This window comes from Setaria viridis, chromosome 2 (genome assembly GCF_005286985.2).
Source record: "Setaria viridis chromosome 2, Setaria_viridis_v4.0, whole genome shotgun sequence".
Lineage (NCBI taxonomy): Eukaryota > Viridiplantae > Streptophyta > Magnoliopsida > Poales > Poaceae > Setaria > Setaria viridis.
The window spans coordinates 35,467,714-35,489,369 of NC_048264.2; the positions used below are offsets into that span (position 1 = coordinate 35,467,714).

A 21,656-nucleotide genomic window follows, 5' to 3' on the forward strand; every position below is an offset into this window, starting at 1 on the left:
AGGATACTACTACATGCTTATTTAGTTAGTAAGTTTAAAAAACACGAACTACACACTATAATAAGAAAACTTGTAGCAGAATCTCTTCATCTATCCGGTTGCCATGTAATAATAGCACATGCAAAGCTCCGAACCATAGCTTATTAGTAGCCACCTTGGGCAAAATGTCGGCTCACAATATTTTAGCTACCTACCAATATAATTATTTTCTGCGTGGTTACTAATCTTGCAAGAGAGATCAAACCTAGGCAAGTTAGTATTACTACATCAGTGATGATTCCTGCCCCGGCTTCCCATCCGAAGCAGATCAGCTTCTTCAGATGGCACAAGTAGATCCACCCTTTCAGAGTCCAAACAGATATGGAAGTGATAAAGTCCAGGACTCCACACGATCTTACGCGCAAGCGTACGCAGCATACCGAAACAACAGCGCCAGATCCCTAGGCGCGAGAGCAAAACGGAGCAACACGCTCCTCTCCTTTCAGGGAAAAGCGAAACGGATCGGAGGTAGCATGCAGCCCCTCACCCCATCCAGAGTTCCAAACTGGAGAGCTCCCGTCCTGTCTACACGAACTATGGCAACGAGCGAGACACAAACGAACCCGGCATAGGCGCAGGCTCGGTCGCCGCTGCACGCTCGTTGGAAGAAGCCGGAAACGAGCCATGGGGAACCCGGGCGAAGAGGAAAGCGGTGGTGGTGCGCTGCTAGGCTACGGGGCCTTTGCCCAAAACCACGACACGCCGAGGTTCCATCCGGAAAAGTTCACGGCCTTTCTCTCCCTTTCTTTCTCTCTCGCCTGCCTCGACCTGTCGATTCCTCACTGGTCCATTCAGCAGCTCAGCGATGAGGAGAGAGAGAGAGGGGGGTGGCTGACACATGGCCGGATATTGAGGTGCGGAATTGAATTTGATTAATGCGAGGGTGGCGTGTGCGGGCGTACTACGATCACGAGACGGGAGGGGGTTGGCCTTTTGCCTCTAGGGTTCCGGGTCGCCCACCACCTTGCCGGAAATGGCAATGGGGGCCGCGCCCTAATCACTCACCACGCCTTTCGCCTCGCCCTTTTAACCCCACCCCCTCCCCTCCCATCTCGCCCTGCGCCCTCCTCACCTTTCCCCTACTCCGCTTTCGCTTTTGCTTGGTTCCATTCCATCGGTGGTGGAGCGAGGGGCGATCGAGCTGGAGGAGAGCAGCTAGCAGCGGCAGCAGCTCCTCTCGGCTCCGGTGGTGTGGAAGGGTGCTGCGGAGGAGGTAGCTGCCAGCTGGGGGCTAGCTAGCTGGAAGCAGGGTTGGGAGCCATGGGGAGGGGGCGGGTGGAGCTGAAGCGGATCGAGAACAAGATCAACCGCCAGGTCACCTTCGCCAAGCGCCGCAACGGCCTGCTCAAGAAGGCGTACGAGCTCTCCGTGCTCTGCGATGCCGAGGTCGCGCTCATCATCTTCTCCAACCGCGGCAAGCTCTTCGAGTTCTGCAGCGGGCAAAGGTATACGCACGAGCCAGCAGCACGGCGCGCAGGCATCTGTGTACGAGTTGGCAGTACCGGGGGTCCTTGGATCTCGCTGGATCTGGCCTCCGGTGAAGCGCGGGGCGCTGGCGGGGACTTCGAAGGGGCTCCCGAGCTAACTAGGGGCGTGGTTTCGCGGGGATCTGGGTGAGACCGGGCCGATCTGTGAGAGGCGAAGCTCGTAGGTTCTGAACTGGTCATGTGTGATGCGTTTTCGAGGGTTCTGGGAGTAGAAACTTGGTGGATTTGTAGCGGATCCGGAATTAGGGTTTTGGGTGTCTCTCTGGCTTGTGGGTGTGGTGATCTTCGTAGATCTGGTGGGTTTTGCACCCGGGTTTATAGCACATCGATTGGTCTAGAGATGGCGCGAATTCCCGGTTAAATTAACTGCATATTTGCTTGGGCGAGAGCTAGATACTTGAATCCGGGTTAAATAAGGTATTTTTTGCTCAGATTTTGGCATGTTTTGCTGTGCCATCTGACAAAGGTTTAATCGCTTGGTGACAGCTTAATTAGTTTGTGCATCACATCAGCCAGTTAGCGTGTTCTGGTGTTCGTGCAGGGACTCAGATGAGGGTTCGTAGCATGCATGCATCCGCTAGTTTATTCGCATAGATCTTTTGGGACTTGGTAGGAAACAGAAAAGTTTCTTGAATCTGAGTGGCTGCTGTTCTGATGTAGAGTCTCTTGCAAAAGTATTTTTTTTGTTTCCACTTCATACTAAAAAGTAAAAAGGGGTCTCATATATATGTATGTTTAGTAAGCTTACCATAAAAAATGAAGGCTATTGATAACTTTTCTTTTTGTGACAAAAGAAGGAACATATTCTAAACTAGCGTGTATATAAACTTTTCAGTTGCAATTTTCTTACTTTGTGGTTTTATGGTCATGTCATACTTTATGCAACTAAAACAGGTAGGTCAGTTTCTTCTTTGTTTGAATGATCGAACATACAATAAAAAACCAATTAGCATGGTTTGAGATCACAACAAGTCAGCACACAAATAAATTTCAGCATGTAACAAATTTTAGATAACTTTTAGCTAACTGTATCTGTCATTGGCTCCAGAACAAGCATTTCTTTTTTTCTAACTAATGGACACAAAAAAATATGGTTAGTTTCGTTGGTGGGCACATGTGCGTTCTGTTCCAAATCCAAATTTGTCCTCCTCTGGATCCCTAGGATCACCTTGTAATTGATATGGCTCTACAGAATAAAAATGATTGTTAAAATGAAAGAAAAGGAAAGGGTTTACCCCAAGTCCAGCTGCTTTGATAACAATTAGATGCATATTGGTTTGTTACTTCATGGTACTAAAAAGTATTTTGCTGAGGTGCTGGTAAATTTGTAAATACTTTCCATGATCCAGCAAACAGCAGGCAATTATGTTTTTTAGTTACATAAATCTGTAATAAAAAACCTTAATTTCTTTCTGTTGCAAATGTAAAGAAGATACCAGAGTATGCAGTTTCTACACCTGTTTTGTTTTTGTAAGCTGCATGTCAGGATCTGGGGATCTCTTGTGCCAGACACTGGATAGTGTTACTTTCCAACAAATATGCACATCATATTTTGCCACTAATAATTTTTGTAGAAAGAAAAATTGCAATTTTGAATGTAAATATAATTTTGCTTTACATCAAACCATCTACATGTCTAACTTCATTAAGAGGAAAAATGGTAATTGATTCATTTTCGAAGTTGTATTTTTAGCATTATTGAAGTGTATGACGGAACAGCAATCTTTGAGACCTCGGTCTGTGTTGCTCGAGGACAAGGAAAGGTACACAAGATTCCTAGGATTGACCTGGAAGTATAACAAGAGTACAATCAGTGACAGCTTTCAATTGTCATTGGTTGTGTCTCCTCACCTCTCTCACCGAATTGTCCTTTCATGTCATTGTTTTGAAAACCCATGCTGACATGCCCGTAAAACTCTCCAAGGAAAAGCTTTATCAGATGTCCCTTCAGAGACTATAGAATTGCTGCCTAGCTAGTACTCTAGTATTTTATGCTGACAGATACTCATCGTATTCTGTAGATTTTGTTCCCGCGCATCAGTTTTCCCCTCGAAGTCTGCAACATGGCAGAACAACTGAGATTCTCGTGGTATAAGGGATAATTGATTATTCTAGGGTCCATTGGGTGAAGCCATAATATTTTTTTCTCTCGTGTGCTATATATTACTGGCACATTACTGCGATGAACTTGAACTATCAATACTAAGATAAATACAAATTCTTCTAGATGCTTTAATTTGGTTTTTCTTTGTGTGCAACCAAAATTCTTCTATAATTGAGAGAATCTTAGTCGCATTTGCATTTTTACCTTCTCAATCAAATCACCATATTTTATGTACTCTGCTAACTATCCATGTCAATTTGGAACTTGTAGCAGCATCACGAAAACACTTGAGAGGTACCAAAAATCTAGTTATGGTGGACCAGATACTGCAGTACAGAACAAGGAGAACGAGGTTAGCTTGATACTCCTATTTATCTCAACCTGTTTTTCTGATGTGTGCTCCGTGTTCTAGTCTTCCTTGTCAAAAGCTATATACTAACACTCTTACATCTGAAACAATTTATGTTGATCTTTAATACATAGTGGCTCTGTTGGTTCAAGACATACGACAGTTACAGAAGCTATATCTTCATTTTGTTCCAATAAATATCTCATCATACAACAATTCTTAATCATGATAAATTCATGCATAGAATATTGTCATTTGATTGTCTGGCCGCATGCACTAGCCAAGCATTAGTTATAATCATGCCTATAATGATGTAGAAAACATAAGTTTATTACATTGAGTTGTTTTCAGAGATGAAAGTCGTGGATTCCCTCCTGCTTACTTGTTTTCTAAGTATCATTGCTTGTGAAGTGTTTATTTTTAATGCAAAATATGTATTGCATCCCTACTTCCCACTTTGACAATTTTCTCAAAATTAAGCACTCAATGTGTACTTGTTTCCTTAGAGATCTTTGTACTGAATTGAAGTTCCTCATATTTTTCAGTTAGTCCAAAGCAGTCGCAATGAGTACCTCAAACTGAAAGCGAGGGTGGAAAATTTACAGAGGACTCAGAGGCAAGTTGATCAATCTGTTCTTGGGTATTTTTTTCATTCCATGGTAAAGTGACCTTTAATCTCTAATTGCTACATATGTGGTTGGACAATCTCTGTCAAAAAGTGCTATAACATGGTAGTACTGTAATTTTCCGATGCATGTTATTAGTCAGCAGCAGATAATTTCTGTCAGAAGAGCTATAACTTGGTAGTACTGTAATTTTCCAGTGTATGTTATTAGTCAGCAGCAGGTAATAGGTTACATTTTCTAGGTAGAAATATCTGTACATGAATAGCGTTTGCCCAATTTTGGTTCACTAATGTAAAACGTAACATAGATAAGTTGCATAACTAAAGCATTGGGGTCTTAAGCATATATCCGCAGAACTAGAAGATGCCTAAAGAAGGAAGCTTAATGTGTATAACATGGTAGTACTGTAATTTTCCGATGCATGTTATTGGTCAGCAGCAGATAATTTCTGTCAGAAGAGCTATAACTTGGTAGTACTGTAATTTTCCAGTGTATGTTATTAGTCAGCAGCAGGTAATAGGTTACATTTTCTAGGTAGAAATATCTGTACATGAATAGGGTTTGCCCAATTTTGGTTCACTAATGTAAAACGTAACATAGATAAGTTGCATAACTAAAGCATTGGGTCTAAAGCATATATCCGCAGAACTAGAAGATGTTTAAAGAAGGCAGCTTAATGTGTATTACTTTGCTGAAAATGTACATAACTGTTTATTGGTTAACTACAGGAATTTGCTCGGTGAAGATCTTGGGTCACTTGGCATCAAGGATCTTGAGCAGCTTGAGAAGCAACTTGATTCATCCTTGAGGCACATAAGATCCACAAGGGTAATTGATTGAATAGATCATTTTCTAAAGCAGTAAAATATTCTTGGATAAACGCAATTCTAAATGTTTTGAAATGGTTCTCTTTGATTATAACTGTGACCATATATAATTTGCCATGATGTGTAATTGGTGCACATATTATATATAGTATTTTTAAGTCCACAATATTTCCGTTGATCTCATATATTTTCTGCACTTAATGTTCCTTAATTATGTCATCCTGGAATTTTGTATGTATATGTAGCTTTAAGACTGAACGATACAGTATCATATACCTAATAAAATGCTAGCTGATCAAAGTTTTGTTCTTGCAGACACAGCATATGCTTGATCAACTCACTGATCTTCAGAGAAGGGTATGTTCTTAACATACAATTGACTATGATTACTAGCCATAGGAATATTCTTAGTTCATTTCTGCTCAGGAAAGCACGTGTGTACAGTACTGTTCCAACTAATGATGTCACTTAACCATTTTCCAGGAGCAAATGCTGTGCGAAGCAAATAAGTGCCTTAGAAGAAAGGTATGTTCCCCTTATTACTAACCCTTTTAATTGTTCGAAAAAAATTACTAGCCCTTTTATGTTGCATATACACATTAATTCTTCTGATCTTATATTGCTTATAAGTTTCAAGTCATAGATTTGAGCTAAAGGCACATATGAAGAACTTGATCTGTATATATAGCACTCGATCTGCTCCCTCTAGCTACACCCATATATATGCTATTCAGATACAGGTGTCATCTACGAATGAGTTTAATGTCCATCAGTAGAAATGCACAAATTGCTCCTGACTGAACCTGTTATCATGTACACTGCTAGTATTGTGTTTCTTGGTCAGGTTTTGCATGAGGAACACTGCAGTTAAACTATGATATTATTTTCAAAACAATAACCTACTATCATATTATCGTTCACCTGCTGTCAACGTGATCCCTTATTTGTGAACTGAATTGCAAGGTTATTAATGTGCTTTTGCGATTGTTTTGCGAGGAAATGATCAGCTGGAGGAGACCAGCAGCCAAGTGAACGGGCAGGTGTGGGAGCACAGTGCCAACTTGCTTGGCTACGAGCGGCAGTCCCCACAGCAGGCGCCATCACATGTTGGCAACGGATTCTTCCATCCCCTGGAAGTTGGCCCTGAGCCAACCCTGCAGATTGGGTAAGCCATATGTACACCCTGCAGAAGTGCAGGTTGCTTCAATTCTTATCATTCGCTAGATCTTATCTACTGTGTGCACGAGGTGTGAAGTTGATCTGTGCATTGCCAATTTGCCGTCTGATCCTGTACGTATTTTTGTTGTGTTTTTCTGTCATGTATTGCAGGTTCGCTCCTGAGCATATGAACAACTTCATGCCTACATGGCTACCCTGAAGAAATGGATGGGGAAGTAATTAAGGAAATAAAAACGCGACGGCCGCCGTCGCGTTACATTCTACTGCAAGATCGTGAATGTGTTTCAGTCACATACTATATGTCTATGTCTGTCTGTGTGTCGATGTGTGGAAAACAATGTCTGTGATTTTGTGATATGTAAGCGCGCGCGTACGTTGAAGCTAGCGCGCAAAGACTAGCTGTTTGATTATTGGTGTCCAAATGTATCCGGTATAAATGCCGTACGTCACAACCTACACACAAGTACGGTGTAACGGCTGTACATTTCGCTATTTGCAGTACAAGGTTATGTGTGTTTAGCTATCTGTCTGTGGTGGTGCTGTGCTATTGAGTGTGTGGCTATATGTATTATATTGCAAGGACTTGAGCTTTCCTAATCATGCATATAAAAAGGAAAGCATACATTTTGCACAGAAATCATGCATGCAGCTCGGTAGCTTTCTTGCACGGTATTCCCTCATGCGCCTGAATTTCGATCAGCATTATACTGTAACTCCCATTGTATTGTTGGGGATTCAGCAAAATATGAGAAAACGTCCTCGATACTGCAAATCCAATTCAAAGCAACTAAGACAACTCTGATCAAAGTGTTATAGCAGCTCCAGCAGGGATGTGCTTGATCGGATGGTAAACGCCGCTGATCCTCCTCCCTCTGCGTCGGTGTCCTCTCCAATCTCCTCCACACCTTGCATGGCCCAAGAAGCAACAGCGGCCCAAACAAACAGAAGATAGAAAACGGTTACACGGCCGAATTCTATCGAGCAGCGTGGCCTGTCATCAAACATGACGTGATGGCGGCGTTTAATGCCTTCTTCAGAAACAATTGCATACAGCTGCGCCGCCTGAATGGTGCCTTGTTAACCCTCCTGCCAAAGGTTCCAGAGCCCAGCCAACCAGGGGATTACCGGCCCATTAGCTTGATCCATAGTTTTGCCAAACTTGTTGCCAAGCTGCTCGCTAACCGGCTCGCACCAGAACTTCAGCGCCTAATTGATATCAATCAGAGTGCGTTCATCCAAGCACGGTCAATACACGACAACTTTAAGTTTGTTGAGATGGCCGCAAAAACGCTGCACCGCAAGAAGAAGGCAACTTTACTGATCAAATTAGACATCTCTGAAGCATTCGATACAGTCAATTGGCCTTTCTTGCTTCAAGTCTTGCAAGCTTTCAGGTTTGGCATCAAATGGCGGGACTGGATATCATCTTTCCTCTATACAACCACAACCAGGATACTTCTCAACGGTGACCCTGGAAAGTTGATTCGGAACGCGAGGGGACTACGGCAGGGTGACCCCCTGTCCCCATGCTATTCATCACTGTCATGGAGGTCCTCCACCGTCTCATCAAGAAAGCCACCCAGGCCGGAGTTCTCCAGACGCCGGCAGATGCAGCAATCAAGCAGCAGTGCTCTCTATATGCTGACGACGTCATGCTTTTTGTTGCACCCAATGTTCAAGACTTGGTAACCATAAGGGAGATACTGAATTTCTTTGACAACACTTCAGGCTTGCATACCAATTTGCAAAAAAGTCTTATTGCCCCAATAGCTTGCACAGATGAACCCTGCAAGGAATCACCAACATTCTGCCGGCCAAAGTAGCTGAATTCCCCATTCAGTACTTGGGGCTCCCCCTGACAGTAGGACGATTAAGGAAATCCTATCTCCAGCCTTTGGTTGATCGTGTGGCAAGCTCGATCCCAACTTGGAAAGCCTCCCTCATGAACAAAGTAGGAAGATTGACAATGGTTAAAGCGGTTATGAGCTCCATTTCCACACATACACTGATCTCCCTCAAGGTGCCTGACTGGGTTTTTCAGGAAATCGATAAATGTTGAAGAGGGTTCCTTAGGCTGGGAAGCAGTCTGCACATGGAGGCCAATGTTCAGTGGTGCGGATAGCATCCTGCAGACCAACTGAGCTGGGAGGGCTTGGCATACTGGACCTCAGAATTGCCTCGTATGCCTTACGACCGAGATGGCTATGGCTCAGCAAAACTGACAACAACAGGCCATGGAAGCAGCTTCGGATTCAGTTTGGCGATGACAAAATGCTCCAGCAAGCATTTCAGACATCCATACATGTATGCAGCTAGGCGACGGCAACCTTGCACTATTCTGGATCAACAGGTGGAACGTCGGTTCATTACCTTGCATCATCGCGCCAGATCTTTGTAGTCTGATCAGAGCAAGGATGAGGAACAGAATGACAGTAGCGGAGGCATTGCAGAACAAACAGTGGATACGCTCTATTATCGGACCGCTAACAGTCAAAGCAATTCACCAATACATCCAGATGTGGCATGAACTGCAGCAAGTTCAGTTGGCACCTGGAACGAAGGATGTGGTCAGCTGGAGATGGGAACCATCCGGCCTCTTCTCATCTAAATCCGCCTACAGGACGTTCTTCATCGGCGCTGCCAACTCCGCTGCCGGAAAGCTCATCTGGAAAAGCTGGGCGCCATTGAAGGTTCGCTTCTTCATGTGGCTCGCCACCAAGGACAGACTCTGGACTGTAGTTAGGCGCTATCGCCGCGGCCTCCAAGATAGTACCACGTGTGCTCTTTGCGATCAGGAAGCAGAAACAATCACTGTTCATACACGCAACAAATTTGGCATGCTATCTGCTCCCTACTGCGCATTCCTCATCAAGCGCCAGTTTAGGGGACAAGCATGGTGGATGATTGGATTCAGAAGCGCAGGGGGCTCGCCAAGCCGAAGAAGAAAGGGATGGACTCTACATCCATGTTGGTTTCATGGATGGTTTGGAAGCAATGTAACGACCGAGTGTTCACAAGAAGCAGCCCCAAGCAACCAGCACAGCTCATGACAGACGTCCAGGAGCAGGCAGCCTACTGGTGCTCTGCAGGGGCAAAGCACCTTTGTTCTGTAAGTTGGCCGCTACAAGCGGCAATGCAGCGCACGACCTAGTGTATTAGTACCTAGGTTTACGCGTCTTTCGGTTGTAAATTCCAACATGTAATCACCTAACATCCTCTAGCCGTGTGCGTGCGCTCGGAAAGCCCGCGTTGTACGAAACTTTTACCTTCTTCTTAATAAAGATATGCAGCTTCCCCTACGTATTCACGAAAAAAATGTTCCCAGAAGCTCACGCCGGCCTGGCCCAGGCAGTTGGGTTCTGCACCCCCGCCCCAAGGGGCCGGCCCAAACCTGCCAACGCTGCTGAACAAACGGTCAGTGATTATGAAACAGGCCCGGTTCCTCAAAAAGAATAAAAAACTGGCCCGGCCGCCCGGGTCATTTTGTCTCCACCCAGGCCCGTTCCCTCCACCACCATCACCGCGTATTGTTGTCGTCTTGGCGGCCGACGGAAATGCACCGCCCGCCCGCCCGCCCGTCCGCGCGCCACGGTGGCCTCATTGGCCGAGTCACGGTCACTGGTCTCCGCAGGCAGCGAACAAGTCCGTCCGGCAACCGCGCACACCCCAACACGTGTGCCGCCACCCCCCACGGCGGGCCCAACCCCGACGTGCGGTGCGATGACCCCTTTGCAAAGAAGGTTTTTTTTTTCCCTTCAAGTACTTCACATGGATGCGATCTTGATCGCTGATTTTATTTTGCATGTGGTGTACGCACCCCTATTAATGCGCGGGCTCGTGGCTGATTTTGAGGGAGGAGGAAAAACGCTGCCCCGAGTATTTATAACGTGGAGGGGAACTATCATCTCACAAGCATGGTGGCATCTCACATGGTTTCCTCGCAAGCCACACGTTTACTACTAGTTTATTGTAAAGGATAAAAAAAATTGAACATGTCAACCGTGTCTATTAAATCAATATATATTGCGAATGATGGTTGATGTATGTCCTCCGCTAACTTTGATCCTACGGTTGCACCGTATCTCATCACCGTCTTAAAGTTTGCAATACAGTATAAATACAAGCAGGACACAGCTCACGCAATGCACAGTATTCTTAGGAACCCAAGTAAATTAATTGCTGCATATATTGTATCTAACAATAGGTCTGGAATACGTACACGATTTTCGATTATTTAGATATTGAGCCCAAGTTTCCTGTAAAAAAGAGAGAGCCCAACTATGTTTTTCACCCCTCTCTATTTTCTTAATAGTACTCCTGTTTAGCGAAAGAAATCTTACGTGGCGCTCATTAAACATACACGACACCTTGCATTGGGATACATTGGGATTAGCCTAAGGTAGTGTTTGGAGCTATAGATTATAGAAGGCTTAGATCGTTGTTTTTTTAAGATATTATCTATTATCTCCTCATTATTATCAGCCTCTCCTCGCACTGTCTCGCATAACAACTTAATGTCTTGTTCGGTTTGAAGAGAACTGTGAGTGATTAAATCCCCTATAAGTTAAAATCCTCCTCAATCTCTTTCAATCCCCTTGCGAAGAACTAAATGGGATGCGGGAGGAGAAGGGGAGGGGCATGCTGGATATTTTTCCGTTCGTGCCTGTACGTATCGGTCCTATTCCACCCAATTGGCTAAGCATAGTTAGATGGTTGCGACTAGTGATATAGAGTAGTTACTACTCCCTCCGTCCCAAATTACTATTCGTTTTAGCTTTTCTAAATATATACCTTTTGTTATACACCTAGATATAATATATATTATATCTAGATACATAGCAAAAGTCATGCATCTAGAAAAAGTAAAACGAATAGTAATTTAGAACGGAGGGAATGACTAGCTAGTTGAATTATAAAATTTTGTTCATTAGGTAGTATATTTGATCAGCTAGAGCTAATTTTAGATGAGTGACTTTAAACGCGGTCATAAGGTAAATGCCATATTGCCATTGAACTATAAACGTGCTCTAAACCGGTCATAAGGTAAACGCCATCGTTCTTTATGCATATGTCTGCATCCTTGACCCTTTTTTTTGCGAATTCATCCTTGACCATTTTACAATCGAACAAATAGAAAAAAAAACACGACTCCGTCGACAACAAACGAACTGTACCGCAAAGAGAAACAACCAAAATTTGAGAACACTAGTTATGATTTTTGTGCAGGATTTGCAGAACCTTGTCTTGTTTTCTCCCCAACTCCAGATTCCTTTGTAGAACAAGAATGTAGAGATGGACTGTTTTCTCACAATTCTACCAGTATTCCTGGGATCAACCAACCAATAAAGAATTCAATCCTCCGTCCACCATTATCCTCTTGCAGACGCTACGCCCATTCCCCGTGCTAGCCAGCCTGCTATGCTACTAGTATTTCAAGAGCGCCCATGTCCCCTGCCTGCCTTCCCCAACTCGCCCTCTCCCTCCTCTTCTGAGCAACACGAAACCGCACACCCAACTAAAAAAAGCCGCAAGGAAACGCGACGCGACGCGAGGCAAACCCATTTCGGCGTGCCCCGATCTCCTCCTCCCCCCTCGCCCTCCCTCCCCTCCGAGACTCCAGGGACGGCGGGGATGAGGCCAGTGGCCACGGCGGCGGAGGACGCGCACCAGTCGCGGCTGCTCTACGAGCTCTGCGCGCTCCTGCTGACCGTGCTCCGGGCGTCGCCGGAGGACGGGGCGGGGGCGGGGCCGCGGCCGCTGCTGCCGCGGCAGGTGACGCCCGCGGGGGTGGCGTCCATGCTGCTGGGCGCGTCCATGGCGCTGATGCTCTGCGGCTCCGTCACCTTCATGCTCGGCTTCTTCCTCATGCCCTGGGTCGTTGGGCTCGGCTGCGTCTTCCTCTTCGTCGGCTTCGTCACCAACCTCTCCGGGATCTGGAGGGCCATCCTCCTCTGGCCCGCCGCCGCGTGCTCCGCCTCGCCCAAGGAGGCGTCGTCCTCCCCATGTACGTGATCTCGCCCGTTTTCTAGGTTTACATGTTTGGGGGATTGAAAGGTCCCCCTCCCTTTTATGATTGAGGTGGCCAAAGGATTCGGCATAATTGGGAATGAATACGGGAATTGGTGGAGTATGCTGGCTTTGATCAGGGCTAAATGCGCTGAATTGGGCGTTCCCCGCTTGGACTCTGCCCTAGTTTGAAGCATCTCATTTTCCTTGCGTGCTTGAAACTAGAATATAGATTCTTCATGAGAATAGGATAATTCTGTCGATTTTAGCTCGAGATGGTATATGATGGGCATGGCTAATTGATCTCCAGACAATGTGAACAGCCTGCAGGAGTTTGTTGGAAAAGTAGTGCACCTTTCTTTTGCAGTTTTATTGCTTGGCTAACAAAATTGGCTTAGGATTTAAGCACCCGCCATCCCATCCAAAAGAAAAGGGCAAAAGGATCAAGGAAGTCGTAGCTGTTGCCTGTTGCTGCAAGCTAGTGTAACTTCATTCAGAGTGTGCTTCAGACTTTTAGCTCTGCGTGTTAGATCTGGAAAGACTATGATAACTATAGCTTTTGAATTATGATAATGGAACATCATGTGGTTGTGTCACCCACTTTATGAAATTGAAGGAGAGAAATAAGGGGTGAAGTAAAAAAAAGGTAAAATGGGAACTTTATTGCCTGGCTGCTTGCTAATTAGTAGACCACTTTGTATATTGATTCATGCTGATGGGATTGCGGAGACAGGGAGAACCACTTAAGAAAAATGCTTGCAATGAAGACAACATCAGCATTCTTAATCTTGCGGAACAAGAGCTTTCCAGGGCTCTTTAAAGTGATGAAAAACAGCAGACAAGTGGGGCTTGACCTTTTCCTATTCCTTTCAGCATTTCACTATCGCCCTTCCTTATATTTCCAATAGGGACAGGATATTAGAGATACAAGACCGACATATCAGTACAGTTGTTTAGCCTTGATGTCATCGCCAACCTCGATTATCTCTAGGAAAAGCATTTTGATTCAAACAAGTGAAAATCTATACTGTATCTTTTTTATTCTGTACAAAGCAGATAGATTAATCACATCTTCATTAACTGGTACTACCATCTAGAATCACTCCACATGAGCGAAATTTCATTGTCTTTATTCCTTTAGCGGTAATCCTACGTCGTTATCATTGTACAAAGACTTTATACCTGTTTCACTTGTTTAGCTGTCCAATTCCAACGCTGTAACACAACCTTTCGGTTGTCCACTTCATGCAGGGCATATATTTTCCAAGCCTCCATTCATGCCGATGTGAAGACAAATATACAAAGTAAAGCTCCCACCGAGGTGTATAGAAGCAGGGGAGTTTGATCAGACTGTTGTCGTTGCCAGCCTATATTTTCCTTCCTGGGGAACCTTTTTTACCATGTAACGCCGCAACAAGTTTGAAATGGTTTTATACTGTGACTAGGAGGATACTTCTTTGTACATACGGAAAGAATGCTCTGGGCTAATCATCACGTGGAGCTTATAATTGTTTAAGAAATGCTGTTCCTTCGCGGAACAAGAAGTTCAATATATATATATATATATTTTTTTTCTTTTCGGTGAGCTTGTGTCGTACCAGTAACGTTGTTTGTTCCACTGGGTCTTTCACCTGATCGTGCTGTTATGCTCCAACTTTGCTCATGTTTGACTTTGAGAGGGGTGGCTGCGATTTCCATTTCTTGTAAAACTGAAGTGCCACGAACAATTGACTTCGTTTGCCGTTACTTACTGAACCCTGAACTGAAAAAATAGAAGAGGAGGCCCTTTCCTGATCGGTCTTGACAGAAATGGTAATGCGTGAGCCTTCACCTTTCTGGCTTATCTTCTGATGTTGCACAAAGAACAAGAACTGTAGTTTTCGCTCACATCAGTTGTCCCTCCTACTTTAACATCGCCTAACTCCTGTCCAAAACCAGCAAGCGCAACAAACCCTTCTTGAAAATGCTTTCTTGCCTTCCCTATCCACCCAACTTTCCCCTTCTTCCTTTCCAGGGCACCAAAAGTCTATCAGATGCGTAGACTGCTACAACAGATAACCGTCCATGACGGGAGTCGTTGGGTTTGAGTGGGCCCGCTCGATAACAGTTCGCTGGTGCGCCCAGGTCCGAAACAAACCTGCTAGAAAGCCAAGACCCCACGATAGACGATAGAAACGGTTGGGGGTCAAAGATATATGGCTATGGAAGCACGAGGAGGGCGACCTGGTGAAGCAACGCCTCGCCGCAAGAAATCCGTACTCGTGCTGCCGGCTCCGTCTCCGTGTCTTGTTGGTCGTGCTACTCTGGAACCGCCGGCAACGGTGTGGCTTGGCCGTGCACGAGTCAAGGAGACAAGAAACGCAAGGCAAGGGAAGGAAGTCCGCGAGAAGCGAAGAGTTCAGTGTCAGGCTGGCAGATCCGTCTCGTATCTTCGGCTTCGGCCAGATCGAGATATGAAAATCAGGCGCACTCGGCATATATAATTTAGAGATTCAGAACAAAGGTAGAATCCCAAAACGGAACGTCTGCTACCGTACCGAAGAGAAAAGGCCACTTGCATTCCATAAATCTGATAAAACTTTATTGGCAACGCCCACCATAAACCTGGCACCACTGCCAGAGTGTAAACAAAGTCAGACAAGGAAAATGACATTCTGAAGTAATGATCGGCATTGGAACCCGAAGTTACTTGCAATGGATCAGAAAGTCGCTGAAACTGAAGCAGTACATCGTTCGACACAACAACAAAACTAGATTGTTTCTGCAAAGCATTCTACGAGACTTCCTTGGTAGGGAGGAAAACTATGCGGAATCCCGAACGAAGGCTCTTAACCATAGTTCAGTCGGAACATGTCGTTCTGCACGTAGAAGTTCCCTGGTCCAACTGGCATCAAATGGAACATCTGCACAGTAAACAGGCTACAATGTCACCAACTCTGTTTGTGCACGTCAACCAAAATAAGTTATAGAGGCGAAATGAAACCCCTACATAATTTCTGATAGAACATAATGATGTAACCAGTATTAGCATAACATTCGGTAGAACTTAACACAATAGAGAAAATGAAGGTACTATAGCCCGTGTGGATTCAGTGGAGGTATCCATGAAACACAAACAACCCCCTACTATACCCCCCTAAAAGGGAATCACCGACACAGCACATCAACACAGCCAACTGGATGAGACACAATCACGAAGTTAAGTTTTAAGCAATCCAAGCAAAAGAACATGCATTACAGACAATATGAAGACAGAGAATGATATGCATGTTCACATGATTCTGCAGTATGCCAATTAGAAAGGAAAAAAAAAACTTAAAAACTAAAACCACTCAAAAGGATGTTTGGCACCCCCAAACATAGATGTGGTAAGCAGATTAACTCAGTCGATTGCACCCACACTTATCACTTGTCAGAGTCATCAAGGACGTAACATACTATACTTCTCCCTAGCTCATGATTAAGCATGAGGGAAAGACCCTGAACTCGGAAATGTAGGATGGAAACACATACGAAAGCTACATGCAAGGTAGTTCCAATACACATAACTCAGATAGAATCAAAAGAACCCTACAAAGCCTGTCTCACAGATGACAAAAGAATCAACACATATTGAAAAGAGCATCCTCTTGACATGCACCTCCAGAAAAATAAAATCAATAACAGACTAGATTGAGAAAACTCCAAACCATCGCACATATCTCAAACCCCTCCACCGCAACAAGAGAACATATGCTAAAAATATATAACTGGAAACAACACAGTGAAGGTCAACAAAAATAAAAATACAACTTCAGGTTCAGAAAGAAACAAATGGTGTGCTCTGGTGGCAGAAGTAACAACGAATCAAACATAGGAGCACCAATGTAAAATCCTGGCAAGTACATATCACATTGTCAATACTAGAGGTATCTGACCAACAAAGAAATCACGTATCCAAACAACTGGATACGTCATGACCATTGACCAGATCTCCAGCGCAGAGAGAGATCAGAGATCCACTAAACTAAGGGCCTGTTTGGATCCCATGGCTAATGGGTGAAAGTGCTAAAGTTTAGCACCCTAGCACCTTTATACATTAGGACCTGTTTGGAGAGGGGGTGCTAAACTTTAGCACCCCACTTTTAGCCCCATTTAGCACCTGGGTTCCCAAACAGGGTTGCTAAAGGGAGGGTGCTAAAGTTTAGCCCCCCCATTTCCTTTAGCACCTCCAAGGGGTGATAAAAGGGGCTAAACTTGCTAAAAGTGGTCCCCCTGTCCAAAATTTCCCCCGTTGCCCTCTTCCCCCTCCCGCAGCGCGTGTTTCTCCCGCAGCCGCCCCTCCCGCAGCCACCCCTCCCGCTGCCATCTCCTCCCGCCGGTCATCCCCTCCCGCTGATCCTCTCCTCCCACCGACGTGTCCCCCGGTCGTCCCCTCAAGCCAGCGCGCGCCATCCCCTCCGGTCCTCCTCGTCTCGCCGCCAATCCCTCCCGCCGATCCTCCCCGTCCCACCGCCAACCCCTCCCGCCGCCATCCCCTCCCGCTGGTCCTCCCCTCCCAACACCATCCCCACCTAACGCCATCCCCTCCCGCCGGTCCTCCCCTCCAGCCGCGCCTTCGTCTCCTCCCCACACCGCCCCAGATCCACGGCTAATAGGTGCTAATGGCTTGTGAAAAAGACAAAAAGGGAGAGAGAAAGAGAGGAGGTGAGGAGATAAAAGGGCGAAAGTGACTTTTGATGGACTTTAGCTCTATCCATGTTACCAAACATGAGTGATAACGGATGCAAGTGCTAAACTTTAGATGGGCTAAATTTTAGCACTTCTAAACTTTAGCAATAGCCTAACCCAAACATGCCCTAAATCCGCAATACTAGCAAGTAAGCTAACATAAATATCAAATAAACTATTTATAAGAGCTGACAGGTCAGAGCAACAGCGCAACTAATCGGTACAACAAATCCAAATACGACTATGTGGCATCACATAGAGAGATCTAGTCCCAACCGTGTCAGAAAATCCAGCTACGCCTACGATTCTATGAATCAGGCCAAAGGGGATCACCTGGGAGAACTTGAGAGGGTGCTCGCCCTCGGCGACCTGCAGTGCGCCGGAGACGAAGACGAGCATGCCGCCGCCGGGGCCGGATGGCTGGCAGTCCACGGTGGTGACCTGGTGCTTGCACGCGGTGAACGGGAGGGAGGTGAGCTTCCCGGTGATGGCGGCGGCGCCCATGAACTTGGTGCCCTCGAAGGTGAGCATGGAGCCCTCCTGGTACAGCCCCACCAGCGCCGCCCGGTTGGTGTCGAACGTCGTGTAGTAGTGGTCAACGAACGCCTTCGCCACGCTGTCGGGATCCATCTAGTGATCTCCGCCGCTCGCCGCCGGTTGGCCTAGGGTTTAAGGGGTTTGTGCTTGTGCGTGGGAAGGACGCGGCGGAGGCGAATGGGACGAATTGAATGGAAGGAGGGGAGGGTCGAGTCGAGAAGGTGGCGGCGGGCGTGGGGGAGGGTCGGAACTCGGAAGGAGTGGGGAGACAGGAGACTGGAGAGTGAGTGACGGGCCGAGAAGATTGGACCTTATTGGTAGGCCAAATGGGCTGTGAGGAGGATTTCTCAGTTTGGGCCCAGTGGTTGTCCTTCGGCCCGTTTTTCATGTTCTGTTCGGCGTACGATTGTGGAGAAGTGCCAGGTGTTCAGAAATCAGGAACGCCTCTAAAAAACGTAGTGAATTTGTTTTCGAAAAGAAAGAAAAAATCCAGTGAATGTTAAAGCGGTAGTGAAGGGCACAACATTTTCACCAGCTTCTTCTGTAATCTACTACTATATCACAAGCATAAGTACACATGTAACGCGATAGATCTTTTCACAAAAATATATGTAACAAGATATATCATTGGAAATCCAAAGCACTGATCGGCACTGGTTTCAACTGAGAAAATTGATGGTTATTTTCATCTCAAAACAAACCTAGCAGTGCATCAAATGAAATCCAAACTCGCATAAAAAAGATAACACTGAGGACCTGTTTGGGAACACTCCACTCCAGGAAAACCAGCTCCACACTTTCCCAGCTTCACTCCACCAACTCCAGAAAAATATGGAGATGCTACACGTGTTTAGCTGGTGGTAGTGCTCCTGCTCCAAAAACATGAGCACTTGTTGTGAATAGTCTATTTTACCCTTTGTGAACAGGCCCACATATCTGTCTCTTCCCTTTCCTGCCCTTTTCTTCCTCTGCTCACGCTCGAAACTTGAAACTTGAAAGACCTCGTAAATCTTGTTCAATGCTTCCTAAATCAAAAACCATTTCTCCATGTGCAAAAGAAAAATAACTTCTCTAGTTCAAGATTCTTGTAATTCCATCGAAATTCAGTGTTCAGTAACCATATCTTTCATCTATACATTGCTCTGTTTGCTTCAACACCAATCATCAGACAAAAACAGTCCCCTGTATCTATACAAGTCAACAATAACAAATACGATTGCAATGGCCCTTCTTCTTTCCAATCTCCTACGGTGACGGTGCGAGCCCGAGGATCGCGACAGCAACAGCCCCTCCGGCAATAGCCTCGACGGCGTGTTCCCGTCGGCCTTGCTGTCGCTGCCAAGCGCCACCAGCCGTTTGCTTCCGTTGCAGGTGCTCGACGTGTCGAGCAATATCTTGGCAGGGCAGTTCCCATCGGTGTTCTGGGGCCACACGTCGAGCCTCGTCTCCCTCAACGCCAGCAACAACAGCCTGGAAGGTTCGATCCCATCCTTTTGCGTGAGCTACCCGTTGCTCGCCATCCTTGACCTCTCCGTGAACGCGTTCGGCGGAGGCATCCCGCCGGGGTTCGCCAACTGTTCGCAGCTGCACGTCCTCAACGTCGTCCGCAACAGCCTCACCAGCGAGCTCCCCGATGACATCTTCGATGTGAAGCTGCTGCAGCGGCTGCTGCTCCCATCGAACAAGATTCAAGGCACGCTCGATCCCGAGCGCATCGCCAAGTTGAGCAACCTCATCGCTCTTGACCTCGGCTACAATGGGTTCACTGGACAGTTGCCGGAGTCCATCAGCCAGCTACCGGCTGCGGTGCCTGGGGAGTTCCCCCGCCGGCCATGGAGGGCACCTAGGTAAGCTCGCCCGCTGCTGGCCCTTTCCGGCAATTGGGGACGCAGGGTCCAGGCCTGGTGTGCCTTCTTCCTGCGCGGCAACGCCGCCCTTGGCCGCGCTGCCCAAGTTCCCCCGGCCAGCGGCGCCGGTGAGCATCCTCTGGGCGGCAGAGGAAGAGGACCGTCGGGAAGAAAGGGGCGACAGGGAGAAACAAGTGACACTTTGTTCTTTTTTTTTCTTTGAATCGAAGCGGTATGTGTAATCGATGGTAACGGTGGGTAAATACCCACCAATTCCACGAGGAGGTCTGAGAAAGCATTTTTTGGAGCACCTCTTGAGGTACTCCAAAAAAATGTGGATCTACCTTGTAACATCCGCAAAAATCACCACCTTAAATCACCTGTTAAAAAATTGCTTTCAAAATCTTTTTACCGTTGAGCTCCCGGAGATCTAAAATCTTTCCGGCGATTTCGCCGTCCCAGAACCCAAGCCGACAACCATCATTTTATCTTCTCCCGTAATTTTCGCCACGTGCCAGTCGACAGACCGCCGCCCGTGCTCTGACCGCGTGCCGCAATCGCCGCCGGCCTCCCCTTTCTTTTTCCTCCCATTTTTCCCTTTTTCTTTTTGTTTCTCTCTTCCTCGTTTTCCTTCCTTTTTCTTCCTCCTTCCTTCTTCTCTTTACTCCTCCTTTCTTCTTCCTGGCGCCTAGCGCCATAACTCCCTTGGCGCCAACCCCCGGCCCCCGCGCGCCCGGGGCCCACGCCGCCCGGCCTGGCCCCGCAGGACCGCCGGCCGCGTCGGCGCCTCTCGGGCCGCCCGCGCCTCCCCCCGGCGGCCGGCCCGTGCCGGGCCTCTACGCCGCCGCCGCCTCCGGCCCCTCCTGCCACCTGCGCCGCCCACGCCGGCCCCCGTCCCGCGCCTGCCCGGCCCCCTCCTACGCCGCGCCAGAGAGCCGAGCGTCGGCCACCGTCGGCCCGGCCCCCACCTCCTGGCCACCGGCCGTCGCGCCCCTGCCGGCCTATAAAAGGACTGCCCTTCGGCCCTCCTCACCACCACCACACTCGCCGCCCCTCCCTTGTTCCTCCCGCACGCGCCCCGCCAAGCCCTGCCGCCACCAGTGCCGCCTCCACCCGTGCGCCGCCGCTCCTTACCCATTGCCGGCCGCCCCTTCCCCATCCTCAAAACTCCAAGGTGAGTAGCAAAACTGAGCCCCCACGGCCTCCTCTACCCTCTCCCGCCGCCTCCCCTCGCCGCCGGCGAGCCTAGGCCGCCGCCCCTAGGCCGGCCGCACCCCTCCCTCTCTCCCTGTGTACGGTGAGGACAAGAGGAGGAAGAAAGCCCCTCCTTTCCGATCTAACCCACTGAAATCCTCTATTCGCGAAATAATCCTCCCACATCTCTTAAAGAAATCTCATAGATAAGCCCCTCCACCTCCAGAAATATTTACAGATAGGTCCCTGATTTCTCGCGGTTTAGTCCTAAACTCTCTTTTAAGCCCCTAATTCATGTTTAACTCGTCATTTCATGCGCCAAATTTCCTCCAAATTCGACCACGTCATCCTCCAATATGCTTCCACTGATCCGTATCCAAATTTCTCGAAAATACTCATTCTACCTATTTTCCGCTCGCGTTCTCTTTTCGGAGCTCAACGGGTAAAACCTTATTTTCTTTTATTTATTTGTGTGCCCGTTTGTGTGTGCCGTAGATCGCGGAGCACCCGAGGAGGAGCACGAGGAGGAGTTTGACCGTGAGCCCAAGCCCGAGGACCAGCAGCACGAGCCGGAACTCCCGGAAGGCTTTGAGGACGGCAAGTCCAATCTCACCCTTTGATGCATATTATTCCTAGTTTTTCAAACACAACCTATTGGCCTGTTTTGTAAAATTCATATTGTTTTATTGCGAGACATGGTTGGATAGCCACCCCTTGATTACTATGAATATTCCTTGTTGTCCTATATTTA

General features: G+C 47.0%; 3 protein-coding genes across 4 annotated transcripts; 2 read left to right on the forward strand and 1 right to left on the reverse strand.

Annotated features, from left to right (window-relative positions):
* Positions 1 to 1,150: 1,150 nt before the first annotated feature.
* LOC117843096 (MADS-box transcription factor 8) lies at positions 1,151 to 7,134 on the forward strand. Of its 2 annotated transcripts, none has more exons than XM_034723660.2 (8): positions 1,151 to 1,484; positions 3,901 to 3,982; positions 4,525 to 4,595; positions 5,334 to 5,433; positions 5,748 to 5,789; positions 5,916 to 5,957; positions 6,440 to 6,597; positions 6,762 to 7,134. In XM_034723660.2, exons 1-8 carry the CDS (start codon positions 1,300 to 1,302, stop codon positions 6,808 to 6,810), a joined length of 729 nt encoding a protein of 242 aa, XP_034579551.1. In that variant the 5' UTR covers positions 1,151 to 1,299; the 3' UTR covers positions 6,811 to 7,134. The 2 variants fall into 2 exon arrangements, with proteins under 2 accessions (XP_034579551.1, XP_034579552.1); XM_034723661.2 differs by having other exon boundaries at positions 3,904 to 3,982.
* A 4,890-nt stretch (positions 7,135 to 12,024) lies between these two features.
* On the forward strand, positions 12,025 to 14,192 carry LOC117845736 (uncharacterized). The gene is made up of 2 exons (XM_034726805.2): positions 12,025 to 12,615; positions 13,869 to 14,192. Exons 1-2 carry the CDS (start codon positions 12,030 to 12,032, stop codon positions 13,904 to 13,906), a joined length of 624 nt encoding a protein of 207 aa, XP_034582696.2. The 5' UTR covers positions 12,025 to 12,029; the 3' UTR covers positions 13,907 to 14,192.
* A 984-nt stretch (positions 14,193 to 15,176) lies between these two features.
* LOC117845738 (nuclear transport factor 2) lies at positions 15,177 to 18,155 on the reverse strand. The gene is made up of 2 exons (XM_034726806.2): positions 17,661 to 18,155; positions 15,177 to 15,520 (listed from the first exon to the last, which is right to left on the reverse strand). Exons 1-2 carry the CDS (start codon positions 17,955 to 17,957, stop codon positions 15,446 to 15,448), a joined length of 372 nt encoding a protein of 123 aa, XP_034582697.1. The 5' UTR covers positions 17,958 to 18,155; the 3' UTR covers positions 15,177 to 15,445.
* Between the last annotated feature and the right edge of the window lie 3,501 nt (positions 18,156 to 21,656).